Consider the following 16,334-nt stretch of genomic DNA (forward strand, 5'->3'; position numbering starts at 1 on the left):
GATCTTCGTTACTGCATCACATACAGAAATGCTACTATAACGGAAATCACAACGTGGGCTCAGAAATACTTCCAGAAAATATTGTCGGTGAACACAATCCACCGAGCCATTCGCCGTTGCCGGCTAAAACTCTATAGGTGGACTGTGGTAAACTGGAAAACTGTTCTGTGGTCAGACGAATCAAAATTTGAAGTTATTTCTGGAAAACTGGGACGCCATGTTATCCGGACTAAAGAGGACAAAGGAAAACCCAAGTTGTTATCAGCGCTCAGTTCAGAAGCCTGCATCTCTGATGGTATGGGGTTGCATGAGTGCGTGTGGCATGGGCAGCTTACACATCTGGAAAGGCACCATCAATGCTGAAAGGTATATCCAAGTTCAAGAACAACATATGCTCCCATCCAGACGTCGTCTCTTTCAGGGAAGATCTTAGATTTTCCAACATGACAATGCCAGACCACATACTGCATCAATTACAACATCATGGCTGTGTAGAAAGAGGATCAGGGTACTGAACTGGCCAGCCTGCAGACCAGATCTTTCACTCATAGAAAACATTTGGTGCATCATACAGAGGAAGATACGATGAAGATTACCTAAAACAGTTGAGCAACTAGAAGCCTGTATTAGACAAGAATGGGACAACATTCCTATTCCTAAACTTGAGCAACTCGTCCCCTCAGTCCCCAGTCGTTTGCAGACTGTTATAAAAAGAAGAAGGGATGCCACACAGTGGTAAACATGGCCTTGTCCCAAGTTTTTGAGATGTGTTCATGCCATGAAATTTAAAATCAACTTATTTTCCCTTAAAATGAAATATTTTCTCAGTTTAAACATTTGATATGTCACCTATGTTGTATTCTGAATAAAATATTACAATTTGAAACTTCCACATCATTGCATTCTGTTTTTATTCACAATTTGAACAGTGTCCCAACTTCTCTGGAATCGGGTTTGTACAAAAAAAATATTTTTTAACCGTTTTCATACTTGCAATTTTATTTAAACAACGCCCTATTATGTTTCAGTTCCTAAACAAAGTTACAGGCCAACTTATTCACTAACCAAAACCATTTTTACTCTCACTTGGAACTTGCCAAGTGTTAATTGCAAACAGTGTACAAATCTATTTTCAAAACTGGATGTGTTACAGAAACAAAATGTTGTTACTGCCACAGCAGGAAGGCTTAGTCCATTTCCTGTGAGCTAACCAGCTATTAGCAAGCTCTATCAAGCAGGTGTATTTCATTCCATACTGTTACTAAAAGAATTTGCTCCTTTCCATCTGCCCACAAGGCAAAAATGCTGTCCTAACGCAGGTTACCAATTTACACACCAGAACTACTGTGTTACACCTTACAAGCCCTGTGGTCTGCCCTCCCTGTTAGCCATCTGACCGGTGAGGGAAATAACAGGCTGGAGAAGCTATATATGAACAGATGATTTCCTAAGTCAACATTTTACCTGTGTATTCCACTCAACAATGCACAAAAAGGCTGCATATCCCCATGTTCAGGTCATCTGGCAACCATAATGGTGTACTGACATACACAAGCATGTTTCATATAACAGGCTGGTGTTTATTAATTGAGCTCTGTTACACTATAACGCCGACCCGGCGACTGTGACGGTGACCGATGCTCTTGATTTAGTCCTGAGAAATTCTAGCACCCTATTACAAGTCAAGCTCTTCTCCTACCAACAGTACAAGAAGAATCTCACACTATTACAAAATACCCAAAGGGGAAGCTGATGGCTTTAAATGAGGGAATGAAAAAAAGCTGTGGTTAAATCAAGCTGTGTCTATGCCCTACATTGACTCTTGTCGAGGCAGTAAAACATCAGAGACAGATGGGAGGCCAACTAGGCTTTCTAAACAGAAAAGACACGGTTGATCCACCAGGGAAAGTCTACTGTGTGGCAGTGTAATAATGTGGAACATCAGTGATATCAAATTATGGGGTTCAATAATCCACCCTGGATTTTCTTATCTCAAAATAAAAAGGCATAATCTAAAGCTCTATGTACTTGGAGCTTTCAGAAGAAGATTGAGTAAGCAGTTAACATGATGGTTTAGGAAGGCGGGGTCTAGCACCTAAATTAAATAGTCTGTGTACATAAGCATAGATTTACTCACTGAAGACTAGGGATGGGTATCGTTAAGGTTTTAACGGTATTACTACTCTTACCGATACTGCTTAACGGTCCGGTACTTTAACGGTATTCTTATCGGTACTTTGTGTTGGGTTAGGCAGTCTAAAACTTTGCATTTCTCTGTCTGCACATAATTCACTTTCGAAAGATGCTTTGACGGATTGCTTGTGTTTCCGCCCTTACATGCAAAAATTTTGTTGCACTTATGACGACGAGCATTGTCTGCATCAACTCTAGTGAAGTATAACCACACTTTGGAACGTTTTGCTCTCTCCGCCATCGTCACTCTTTGTATTAAGCAGGAGTTTTCGTACTGTAAGGGGCTGTTCACTTATCGCGTCTAAAAACTCGTGGAAAGCGCTAGGCGCACCACTTTCAGATTTTTTTCCCCCAAAGCCTTCAGGCACTTGCGCTCCTGAGGAGGCTGTCGTTGCTAAGCAACCATGACCTGCTCTCTCCATGAAGACGCGGAAATTTCAGCAATGGATAAATGGATTTGCAGCACTAAAAACTGCTTGCAGTAGCTCTGCTACTAAATTAATAAAAAAATCCACATACAGCTATAAGCTGTTCCTTTATCTTGGCTGAGCTTTCAACGTTGTTATGGAAAAGGTGAGGAAGCTACATGACCTGCGGTGCGCTTGCGGCATTCTGAAAAGTTGAGATGTTTTTAACTCGATGTGGTGCGGACGCGCCTGGAGAAAATGAGCTCGTCGCACTGCGTGCTCACCGCGACCGCGTCGCTTCCATTATGAGCGCGCATACCGCGCGCCTACATTTGAAATATCGAACTTGAGTGCGCAAAAGACGCGATATGTGAACGGCCCCTTATGCGTCTTAATATGATCGCACATTAGAAATGTTTGGTGAGGTAAAATGTGCACGATAACATTATTAAGAAAAAATACATAGTGCATAAATTTTTTCCCCTCCAGTACCTAAAGCAGAACCGATACCGTCAGATCTTACTGATACTACGGTCTTTCATAATTTAGCCCCGGGGCCATTTTAATACCGGGTTTAAGTACCCATCCCTACTGAAGACCCACTTCTGGCCCAGGAGACCCCGACTGTTCTGGACTCATCTGGTCTGTGCCGAGTGAAGCTCTAACTACAACATGTTTTCTAATCTTAACTCAAACTCTTGGGCACACACAAAATGCTTCAGTACAGATTGGACCAAAACATGAACCTATCAGTGAAACTTTAAAGACCAACACATGAACAACCACATAAATACATGCATAAATAAATAGGACTCTCTAATTAAAGAAAATGGCTAATGAAGTGACAATCAGTCTGATGCATGATAAAGCTATGCACTATATTGAAAGCATGAGTTTAATATCATGATACAGCAGAAATCCCAAGACATTAAGAAAATGTATTATTTTTTTCCTATAATGACACATTTTGAACACTATTGATGCCTATAATACAGTAATACAAGTAATACAGTAATACAAGACATATGCAGATGTAAAAAGTGTTAAAGTATTTGTGGAACTATGTGAGATGTATTATGAGAAATCTCACAGTTTGTACAAAATGACATATTTAGGCTGGTTTCAGGGTTAATCCCATCAAGATGGCCCACATTTCTTAAGGACGTGTTCCTAAGTTAAATGTTAGACCACACGCAAAGAGATGAGAATGCAGGGTTCTGGAAACAAGTTTTGCAATCTTGGACTGTTTAGCTTCACATGCTTGCTTAAACACATAAACAAAAAAATATATCTGGATAAACTAGTTGACCTTACTAATAGCCTAATCAGTTATCAGATGACTAGTCAACCATGGTGACCCATCCCTAGTGACAGAGATACTGTACTTACGCAGAGCGCCCCTCTACGTCAAGTTTGGTGGGAATTATGTTTTTCTTGCCAAGCACTGTTGCAATCTTGTCCACATCCTTCTTCTCCACTGCCTTCATCAGCTTGTCGTCATACTTATTCCAGTCTGTGTTCTACAAGTCAGAGAGAGAGAGAGATATCAGAACACTCATAACATCAGCATGTACACAAAAACAGCAGTGTCATGTTTAATAAAACTGCTGAGGTGACACCTATTATTCATGACTCCCTTAATGATCAGGGTGGTGATCACAAGTGTAATTAGCTGAATGAAGGAATGTTAACTCCAATACACCACGTATTCAAAGATTCAAAAGAACAACAAGAAATGAAAGGCTTGGAGTATTCACAAAACAAAAAGTATGAGAGCTTTTCTTACATAAATTGAGGGGGTGGGGGGTCACTACAAAGGAAAAAAAGGGTTTTCTATGTATCTGATGGAAATGGAAATGTTTTTATGATGTTGAATGTCAATAAACATGTAATTAAAATAAAATAATAAATAAAAAGAATTGTAGTCACCCAGGACACTAAATAACTTAAGAACCAAAAGTAACACCTAAGGAAATAGATACTTTAGAGTAGTATTAATACACATCAAAAAAAAAAAAAAAAAAAAAAAAAAACCTTTTACATCAACAAAAGATGCTTTAAGCCTGGCATGATCATAAAAGTTCAAAAAAGCTTTTCAAAAGACTTCTAAGCTCCAAAAGATCTCAGGCAGCAGTTCAAGCTCCAGGAGAATTCTGCTGCATTCCTGAGTTCTATGTTATTCTCCCACACCGGACCAGTGCCAAACAAACACATACACTCAATTATATAATCGGTCACTATCCCTCCAGCCTTTGCATAAATAAGAGAGAGAAAAAAACCTCAAAGTTTAACACAGCAAAGTTTAAGGGAAAAGTACTACTGGAGAATCTCTTGATACCTACAAAGTACATGGAAGTGCATTTGAGCCATCGACTCATCTTGATGGTCCTTTGTGGCTGTGGTCTAAAGTAAAAAAAATATGAAAAAAGGTTCTGTCTGACCAAATGAACACTCAGCCAGTGAGTGTTTGTGTTCTTCAGATGAATCCCCCTCTCCAGCAGGCAGCCTGCACCTCACAGGGGGACCAGAACCCTTGGCAGAGTCCGCGAACTTCTCTCCAGCCCACAGTCTCTCCACAGGACTTCATTACGGCACAAGAAACGGTGAAAACACTCAGAGGGTGAGCCACTGTAGCACAGGTACCAGCCCCGCTACAGCAGCTCCTCCTCTGGGGCTGAGTCTCTGTCTCTTCTCCTCTCTGTCAGACCGCCCTAATATCCATACGGCCTCTCTATCCTGCTTTCTGTTCTCTTCTCCTCTGTTTCTGTCTGTATCTGCTTTGCTCCTCTATGCCAAATGGCAAGGTTGTTCAACCTCTGGCGGTAATTATGCAAGCTCTTCCAGGTCTAAAATATCTCTGCAAGCAGCACACAGACAAGCTCAGAGTGGTTACCTCTTTATTTTTGAACCTCAGGCCTTCCTCCAATGACTGATTGTGGTAGAACTGCTAATAATAAACCATCCAAGCATATCTAGTCCATGAGTAACGTTTACGGTGACACCCATGAGCAACAAGGCCAGCCAAATGAAAGAAACCTCAGTGCTGGAGGCACATACTGTATTCCCTCTGCAACCACAGCCTCATATAAAGCTACAACCATTAATCTCTAGGAGATTAAAGTCTCTGGTCCAGACCAGGTCATCATCTGGCGGTCTGAGGAGATGCTTCCAGCCTCATGCACACCGGGGGGTCTGAGCTGACGAATGAAGCAAACGGTAGGAGGATTAGGTGTCGGCTTTTTACATTCAACTGTCTGGCATATGGAGCCTGAAACCCTGTTTACAAATCGCCCCATGCCATCTCTGTATCTGCAAGACAAACTCTACGCAAAATATCTATTTTCAAAAGCAAGACGTCAGCTTTTAATTTAGTAGATGAGAGACTTGAAAGTGGATCCAAAGGCTGCAGGGACGCATTAGATTTTCACACTAGCGCCAGAGGGGGAGTTCAGTTACCCCTTAATATGCCCTTCTAGTCCCACCAATACAGCAGAATACGTGTGAGAATACACACACATATAGCATGCCATATGTGGGGTGCTGGGCAGGGTATTGACTCCCAAAAACTGCTTGGTCCTATAGAAACAATGAAACCGAAATGGAATCATATAGGGTCTAGTACCTTAAATAAGCACAACGGTGAGTGCGTGAACGTGTGGACTATTTCTGTTTTGTTTTGTCTTTTGCAGAGGACACTGGGTGAATAAGCCAAATAGCTCACAACTGTAATTCAGTGACATATTAAAGTACGAGACAAAAGAAAATGTTCACTGTGTGTCTGTTTGTTTGTGCACATGTGATCAATATTGTGTTAATGAAGATTTATAGTTCAAGCCTTGGAATCAGTTATGTAGACAAAGAGATTCCTTTGCAAAACTGAGGAGCCAAAAGAAGGTGGCCAACACATGAGAACCTCTTCAATACTGATTTTAATGTCATCACACATAAAATTCAAATTAAAAAAAAAGGGGGTCAAATTTAAAGATATACTTTAAGGGTACAGAACAGTCATTTCATAATCTTCATATTTCCATTTGTGTAGTTTCATAGTTTCAATGAACTTACTATTGTTGTAAAATAAAAAAATACAAAAAAAAATAATAATAATAATAATAATAAGTAAAGAATGAATAGGTGTGGCCAATATTTTGACTGGTTTGTTTACACTATTATACACACACTTACTCAAACACAAGATGGTTCTATGTGGACAACCCTTTCAAATGAATGGGTTTGCCTATCCCAGTAATTCAAGACAATTATGTAGCACTACACAAACAAGGCAGCAAGCATCAGACCAACAGCAGCAATGAGTAGTTTAAGCCATTTTAAAGGGGGCTTAAACTACTAAAACTAAATAAAACTATAATAATAGTTTTATTATATTTATAAGAGAAAGATAGTCTGTACCGTTTTTTCCCGGAAAAACACGACCGGCTGGAGGCGTGACATGTGGGCGGAGCTAAAGAATCACGAGCGCCAGTAGGCTTTTGCGTTGAGAGCGTTTGGAAGCTGTGACACAGATCCAGAGGCTGAAATTTAACAAGAGCAGCATCAGCAACGACGTCTCTATGTGGTATGTATTGAAACTGTATATATTTGCTTAGCGGTTTTGGAAAATGAATAAATTCCACTTTATGTCGTCTTTTTATTTTATTTTTTTAAGGTGTATATGTGGAAAGTGCAGTTTGATGACAACATTGCATGTTGTTTACTTGATGTTAGGGGTGTGCCGGTTTCAGAATTGGTGAAGACGGTTATGATGCGTGTCAAATGTGACGGTTCATAACATAACTGTCGGGGGGGAGGGGGGGGGGGGTTAAGAAAGGTTTTCTACAAAGCAAAATTTAATGAAGTGGTAAATATCATGTCTGACTATTTACAAAACTTCATTAAGTGGTAAAAACCATGTCTTCCGATATATTGCGCATCTTATGATCTTATCTAAAAAATGAAAATAATTTTTGATAAAAAATGTTTGTAAAAAATATTTTAATGACACGGTTTTGGCGGTTATAGAGTTCTAATGACGGTGTTCAACTATAACCGCCGGTCTCACGGTTATATACTAACCGTCACACCCCTACTTGATGTGCTTACGCGCTGATAGCTAAGTTAACAACACAGAGATATTTGAAGCAGTTTTACTCACCGCCTGCGGTTCCAACACACGATCGTGACCCTTTTTCATTGGGACTGCATTATCCTTAAGAAATAAACGATATGCAAATCCGGCATCAAACGCCCTTGTTTGTAAAACAAACATCTTCGAAATGCAGAGAACACACAAAAACACTTGCACAACTCCGTTGATGTTCTGTAAAAATAAACTCCATCCACTGATCCCTTAATGTTGTCTTGCCCTGGCAACCAAAAACACACTTCTTTTGTGACAATTCGGTCTCTCGCTCTGATCAGTGAATGTCTCTGCTCTGCTCTACGGGAGCGCACACTCTTCCGGCAGACTTGCCCTCAGGACCCATATAAGGAAATTCTGCTCCATCTAACATCACACAGACCCATACTCGAAAAAAAAACTTTCCGAAACTAGTGACAAACCGGAAGAGGTATTTTTGGAACAAAAATACTCCTTCAAACGTACAACTTAATTTTTTTAACTTTGTCCATGTTTAGCATGGGAATCCAACTTTTTAACAGTATAAAAAACTCACTATGCATGAAATAGCATTTCACCCCCTTTTTAAAATGATTTTAATTAAAATGGCATAAAAACTAAAATACAACCACCAGTAATATGATTAAACAGGTTATCACTTTTGACCAAATTTATTAAATTGATGTGGTGTGTTCTGTGTGAGGTGACAATGGCACGCACAAAGTTTGGTGCCAATGTCAAAGCTTTGCAGAGATACAGCCTCAGAATCGTTTTGACATCATGCCTCAAATTTGCTGCGGTGCTCAACCAATTTTTTTTGTCTATGGCCATGAAATACATAATTTTGTCAGCACATTCTGAAGATGATCTGACTTGAATTTGATGAAAATCAGACCTATGGTCTAGGAGGAGTTCAAAAAAGTAGTTTCTTTTTTTTTTTTTTTTACAGAAAAGAAAAAAAATGACAGACAGAAAGTTCGGCCAACTATTGCAAAATTATTATCCATGTTCTCAGCAAGATCCCAAAAATATTTTGAGACCATATTCATTACAATAGGCTCATTCAAATATGATTATCATTTTTGGATATTTAATTTTTAATAGTTAATGACTTCATATGAATGATTTATCACTTTTGACCAACAGGTTACCAAACTGATGTGATGTTTTCTGTGTGAGGTGACAATGGCACAAAGTTTTCTGCAGCCTCTGACACAGTTTGGCATCATTCCAGCAAATTTGTTGATGTGTTAAACCATAACACGAAATCCATAACTTTTGGGCAGTATGGTCTGAAGATGATCCAAGCCAATTTTGGTGAAAATTTCTTTTTCTAAACTTTATGGTTCAAAAGCATAAGGATAAGCATATATGCAACTTAGAGCTGTTGGTGGCGCTAAAGGATTTGAGTTAGAGATCCCAAAATTGCTATGGTTAATGTGAGACTGTCCTCTATCTGTGTGCCACATTTCATGACTTCCATCAAACAGGTCTATGGGCTGCCATAGACTCCCAGAGCAGGTGGAGGAGGAAGAATAATAAGAAGAAGAATGTCAACGTATACAATAGGTGCCATTGCACCTTCAGTACTTGGCCCCAATAATGCCTTCTGCTGTAGATCTCAAATCAAATAACTCCTCAGATGCCATGGCAGGTTTAATGTCAGCAACACTGAAAGTGATTAAATGATAGTTCGCCCCAATTCTGTCATAATTCTGTCGCCTTTATATCATTCTAAACCTCTATGACTTTGGATGACAAAGGATGGTATTTTGATTAATGGCAAAATATGTCTTGACTTTCATTATATAAACAAGACACAGCTTTCCCTAATATTTTATAAAAGTCATGCAGGTTTGGAGTGACATGAGTTAGAAAAGGACAGAATTTTTATTGTTGGAATAATACATCAAGCACTTAGTATTAGAGTACAGTAGTATTCATTACATCTGCATAGATTAGAGCACTCATTTTCTTTCCCATTAAAAAAATTAAATAAAAATAAAATCATGATCAATGCATTTATTGATTCAAATTAAAACTCAAAAGTCTCAACCTCTAGGAACAGTAGACGTGTGTATGAATATGTCATGCACAAAAAAACAAAATTAATTTGCATTCAAGAGGCGGGTACAAACAGGTTGGTTTGCGGTTTGTTTATAAAAGTTGAGTAATAGGGAGTGTTGTTTTCTAGTGCAGATTTAACGTGTCCATGAAATCTACACAAAAACACACTCTATGGCATGTTTTCAACACAAACAGTTTAATAGGACCAAAAGGGTATGAAGTGATAAGCTCTCTGGTTGAACAATCTATCTAGGATGAATCTTGGCTGCCAGGCAGTCTGGGTGACTGGGTGTTATAATTCATGTCAACACCTTGTAAAAATGAAACCCTATCCCCCATCCCAAATCACACACACATATACACCCACAAAGTCTTGCCTGGCAACAGCAAGCGTACATGGCCATAAATCAAGACACTTGTATATAGATACTTGTGTCCAGATGTACAAAGATAACACATGAGTGTAAGAGAGCAAAACCAGGCAGTTATTATGGGTGCGACAGAGAGCAATCAAGTATGTGTCTCGATGCCAGAAAAAAATCCCACACAAGAGTAACCATGTCAGTGCTTTAACTACTAACCTGCAAAAGCCCAAGGCCATATGTTGACAGCTACAAATAATTAATGGCATAAGCTGAAATCTGCACAACAGTTCACTCAATCGATTCATCATCACTGATCCCTGTAAGCACACCTGCAGCTAAAAATCAGGCCATCGCATACATCTGTTTTGGTCATTTTTCCACTCTTCTCACACAGAAAATCTCTCGTCCCATCAGGCCAGTGACATGTCATCCACACATCAACAGATCTGATTTAGTGCTGCACTAACCACAGATAGATAGCTGCTCTTGAATCAGCCCCCTCAAAGTAGAGCAGTAATGCTGGATTTAGACCGTTCTGGAGGCAATCGTAACCCTCTCAAGCGACTGTAGAGGGTGTGATTGCTGAAGGTGGGAAGAGAGGGAAAGAACAGGATTCTTTGAGTTCAGCCTACCCCATCACTAGTTCCACATCAAAAACATCTCACAGTCAGATATCATGAGCCTGAAGAGAATACTGGGGTTACATCCCCTTTTTGTAAAAATAAATAAATAAGACACACACACACACAAAATAAACAACATAAGTAGTAAAATCATCTCTGGTCACATTTTTTGAATGTGATACAAATTTTTTATTAATTTTAATTTAAACTTTTAAATAAAGCTAAAATTAAAGTAAATATAGCTTCAAAACATACAAGCAAATTTAAAGCAATGGGGGGAGGATTAAAAGTAAAAAACAAAAAGCACTTTCAGTATCTGAGAGCGCTTTAAGTACTCAAAACGTTTACAGAAAATCATAGGGTTTTTGTTTGTTTTTCCCTCAGCATTATTGCTGTTTGATTATTACTGATAAAATCATAGACACTGGCAGCTTGGCTGTATTCACACTAATGCACAGATCTATTTTGCCACATCAAATTGTTCGGCCTGCTCTGAAAACACAACTGACTGGGTTTACATCAATTTCGTATTATAAAAGTATTCGGTGATTCAAGTGTATTTAACCGTAGCCACAAGCTTCAGGACAAACAAACACAAAGCACATGTGAAAGTCTGTCAGTACGTGAGTTTTGTGCATACGTACTGCATTCCAAACGGCAGAAATTAAAGCATATCTAAAGTTAAAGACTGAAATAAAGTCGGGTTGAAATTCACTGGCTACGTTTACATTCACCCAAATAATCCATTTGTAATCGAATTGACGTCTCAATCGGAATGAAAATCGTTCATCCTTACTAGAGAGGTAAAGAAAGAGGTGTTTTAAGCATTGATTGTAATATTAAAATCCAAAAAGCAATAAGTTGTCTCAAAAACTTTAGCATTGCATTCTTTCACTGTCTCTTTGTAGGAGAAACCAGAGACAGTTTATAAGAGACAAGCCACTTCCTCAATCCTCAATACAACTATATAAGGAAAACCCATAATGGCAAAGATGGCGCTTGTGTGCACATGTCCCACCCCTCCCGCTGGAAAGCCAATCATCTGCTTTTAACAGTCAAGCCGGGAAACATTTAAGCCTATCGTCTGGTTCCACTGACGTACGCACACAGTTGAGGAACCTTTGCACATGCGTAGTAAAGGTATAACAAGTGGGGAAAAAGGCATTTTAAACCTTATTTTGGGGCAAAGTCATACAACTTTTTCAGCGATTTGTATCATATTTTACTGCTGTTTCTGCTGTTTTTAAGTCCCAGTGACCAGTGAAAGTGCAGTTCTGACTCTCTGCCCATTCATTTAAATAGGAGCTGGTCTTGTTAGTCTGAAATAGCTGCCCGGAGGCGTTGCCAAGATGGCGGCCGAGTGGCACGACTTGCCTGAATGGACTTTGGAGAAACTGAGGAGAATACAGATTTTGCTAAAACAAAGCCGGGCCAGACTGGAACATAGACACACAGTTGGGTCTTGTCCAGCTGTTTGATCAAAACCTGACCTTTGACTTAGAGGTCAGAACACTTCCCTGCTATTTTCCTCCACTTCCGACAGCTGGGGAAAGCGCAAGATCAGATTTCTGCTGACCTGTCCAGTGTCATCCTCACGTTTTATCCTTCTTCAGACCCCCACTGCAGAATTCTTGGCAAATATCAAAACCAGCATGGGACAATCTAGTGATATCAATGACCCCATTAAGCAACTTAATATATTTGTGTTACCTAATTCAATATTTAATAATATTCGAGTTGGTCAAGGGCTTGTTCTCATTACTCTGCAAACACTCTGAGAATATAATCAGAAAAGAGAGGACTGAAACATTTAAATCTCATCAGCATGCCCATGCCTGTGTTTGGGTAACGTGCAAGCACTTAGCAAGAGTTCAAGGCAAATATGATTTCATTCATTAAAAAGCAAGCTCACTGATAATCATCACTATATATTGTAACATGTAACAAAATAACAGTGGACGTGGAGATAAGATTTTGTTTAATGTTTTTGAAAGAAGTCTTCTGCTCAAAAAGGCTTAATTTATTTGATCAAAAATACAGTAACAACAGTTATTACCATTTGATAATATAACGGTTTCCTATTTTAATATGTTTTAAAATGTAATTTATTTCTGTGATGGTAAAGCTGAATTTTCTGCATCCAGTTCTCCAGTCTTTAGTGTCACATGATCCTTCATAAATCATTCTTATATGCTGATTTGGTGCTCAAGAAACTTTTTGTATTATCTTCAAAGTTGAAAACAAATATGCTGCTTAATAATTAATAGAAAGTTCACAAGAACAGCATTTATTTGAAATTTAACTATTTTATATTTAACTACAAACATCTTTATGGTTAAATTATGTTTTGATCATTTAAGTGGCAGAAATACACTGAAACCCCTAATAAGTTGACTGAACTAAATTGATTGAGTAAACTCGTTGCCTCAATTTAATTGAGTAATGGAGTCTCCCAAAACTTACATATTTAAGTTTAACTTGACAGTTTTGTAGATTGTACTTAAATCACTCAGTTCACCAAACTTGATGCTTATTTAATGTACTTAAACAATTATGTTCACTTAACTTGGTACTAATTTCAAGTGTACTTATATATTTAAGTTAACTCAACATGTAAATTTAACTGAAAATGATGTTCTTATTTTTGACAGCACACTGAAGTAAAACAAATAACATCATATTTAAACTTTGACCTTTTGACAAAATGTCACAATATTTATGAAAATACAGTAAACCCTATACTGCACTGTAAAAAAAAAAAAACTGAGGAGATAATGTTTTTATGACGTCTTTTTTAAAATGTTTTTTTATGTCTTCTGTACGTCTGATATAGACGTTCACAGATCCTCCTTACAAGGTTCTGTGACTTTATTTCTGTCAGACATCTAGAGAAGCTCTTTTTGAGAATTAATTAGTTTAAATGTGCATACTTGATTCATTTGAAGTCACCATTGTGGTGGAAAGTGTTTGGTTTGGTTGGGATCTTGGTCCAGATACTTATTGTGTTAGCTTGTCTCTTGCTGCTGTAACAGTGTATTTTAAAACGCTGTTTTTTGGGCGAAGAAAGACGAAGTTTAAGAGCTCAGGTGTTATCAGCTCTTTGTTGGTGTTAGCTTGTCTCTTGCTGCTGTAACTTGTGTGTTGTAAAGGTTTAAAAGAGCTCAGGTGTTATCAGCTCTTTGTTGGTGTTAGCTTGTCTCTTGCTGCTGTAACTTGTGTGTTGTAAAACACTGTTACTGTGGCAAAGAGAGTTGAGGTCTAATATACACATATCTTGCTTGTGATGGTGAACAATTATAGTAAAATAAAATGTATTGCTGCAGCTATGGATATACTTTTATGGATATAAACTTTGTAGATAAAATAATGTACTTACTTTTAGAAAACCGATCATGTCGTCACAAACAGACATCAAGATTTTGGATATGCATCACATCAATGGTGACTAGTGATGGGATTTATGGCTCTTTGAGGGGATCCGGATCTTCGCGATCCGTTCCTTTCAAAGAGCCGTTCAAAAGAATGGCTCTTTTGGCTCTTTTTAAATATTTAGTCAGTTTTAAGAAGCCAGCTTGGGGGCATCTCAGTTTATCCTGGAAATAATCACTGGGAGGTATTATGAGGTGAGATTTGTAGTCAAATAATTAAAGTTGCAGATATCACACACCATCATCTGAGTTTGAATTATTCTGAAATATTGATTATTACCTCATTTCTCATGTGTGGACTATATTCCATAGGGTTGTACAAATCCCTCTGCTTAGACAGTGACATCATTATTTTGATTTACCTTTAGTACAAAGTGTGTGTGTGTGTGTGTGTGTGTGTGTGTGTGTGTGTGTGTGTGTGTGTGTGTGTGTAAAACTATGCTGACTTATGTTATTCATACAATACCTACTCACAAATAAACATAAAAAACAAAGCCGGCTGCAATGAATCTCTGTGCAAAACAGCTTTTACTACAAACACTTCCACACAAGAACATTGTTATCACACAAGAACATTTTGATAGAAAACTATTTTTTTTAAAGTAGATAAAATTAGAATAAATAAAATGGAAATGTCTACATACTACATACTATTACTACTGTAAACTTTGCAAATAGGACATCAGCCCCTTCAAGTCAATGAACAATAACAAAGTGGGCTGCAATGAATGTCTGTGGAAAACAGCTTTTAGTGAAAAATTTCTATACAAGTACAGTATCACAAAAGAACATTTTTAATGATTTTAAAATAAGTTTTAAATGAACACAAAATGCAATGTAAATGCATGCACAACTAATAACTAATATCATCACGCTATAAAGGGTTGGCCTGCGCTGGGTGCGCCCCTCCCCCTATTCTGTTCTGTCTCCTGGAGAAGCTCATTTGTATGAATCTGTGTGAAACACGCATAGGAAAAAAGAACGATAGAAAGAACGGCTCCTCTCCAGTCGCGACTCGGCTCCCATCGTTCATGTTTATGAGCCGTTCAAAAGAATCGGTTCGTTCGCGAACGTCACAACTCTAATGGTGACGATCAGAACAAAAAAGGCTGGAAAATAAGGATGAGTTTGTGCTATGGAGCTCTTTTGTTTGTCACCGTTGTTGTGATGCATATGCTAAATCTAGAATGAGAATAAATCTAGAAAGAAAATCTAGTTTATTTCTTAAGGATGATGCAATCCCAACGGAAAAGGGTCACGATCGTGTGTTGGAACCGCATGCGGTGAGTAAAACTGCTTCAAATATCTCAGTGTTGTTAACTTAGCTATCGGCGCGTAAGCACATCAAGTAAACAACATGCGATGTTGTCATCAAACTGCACTTTCCACATGTACAGCTTAAAAAAAAAAAAAAAAGACGACAAAGTGGAACTTAGTCATTTTCCAAAACCACTAAGCAAATACAGTTTTAGTACATACCACATAGAGACGCCGTTTGCTGATGCTGCTCTTGTTAAATTTCAGTCTCTGGATCTGTGTCACAGCTTCCAAACGCTCTCAACGCAAAAGCCTACTGGCGCTCGTGATTCTTTAGCTCCGCCCACACGTCACGCCTCCAGCCGGTCGTGTTTTTCCGGGAAAAATCGGTACAGACTATCTTTCTCTTATAAATATAATAAAACTAAAGACTTTTAGAGTTATAAAGGATGCAGTACTACTCTATAGGTACTCAAGATTAACAGGATATTGAGTGAAAAAGAGCATTTCACCCCCTTTAAATATGTAAGTTTTGGGACACTCCATTACTCAATTAAATTGTGGCAACAAGTTTACTCAATAAATGTAGTTCAGTCAACTTATTAGGGTTTTCAGTGCACGTCCTCTTCCAGCAGATTTATAACATCTTTAGTTGAGTGGAACCTCTTAATTATTGCACTTGATGGTGGAAATGGGGATCTTCAATGCTTTAGCTCTTTTCTTACAGCACGTTTCTAATTTGTGAAGCTCAATTACCTTTTGGTGCACATCAGAAATATATTCTTTGGTTTTCTCATTGTGATGGATGATTAAGGGCATTTGGCCTTTGTTTTTCCTCCACTTTATATTTCTGTGAAACAGGAAGCAATGGCTGGATA

At 38.4% G+C, this 16,334-nt stretch overlaps 1 protein-coding gene across 3 annotated transcripts in view; it reads right to left on the reverse strand.

The window, feature by feature from the left end:
- The window catches only part of LOC113051466 (uveal autoantigen with coiled-coil domains and ankyrin repeats protein-like), a 48,339-nt gene that overhangs the window by 18,302 nt on the left and 13,703 nt on the right, over positions 1–16,334 (reverse strand). For 2 of the 3 annotated variants that reach the window (XM_026215237.1, XM_026215239.1), the window contains one exon: positions 3,990–4,120. In XM_026215237.1, the coding sequence (XP_026071022.1) occupies positions 3,990–4,120 (131 nt within the window). Of the gene's footprint in view, positions 1–3,989; positions 4,121–4,942; positions 5,633–16,334 lie in introns of those variants that run through there. The other variant, XM_026215238.1, reaches the window with a different exon arrangement.

This window comes from Carassius auratus, chromosome 32, assembly GCF_003368295.1.
Source record: "Carassius auratus strain Wakin chromosome 32, ASM336829v1, whole genome shotgun sequence".
NCBI lineage: Eukaryota > Metazoa > Chordata > Actinopteri > Cypriniformes > Cyprinidae > Carassius > Carassius auratus.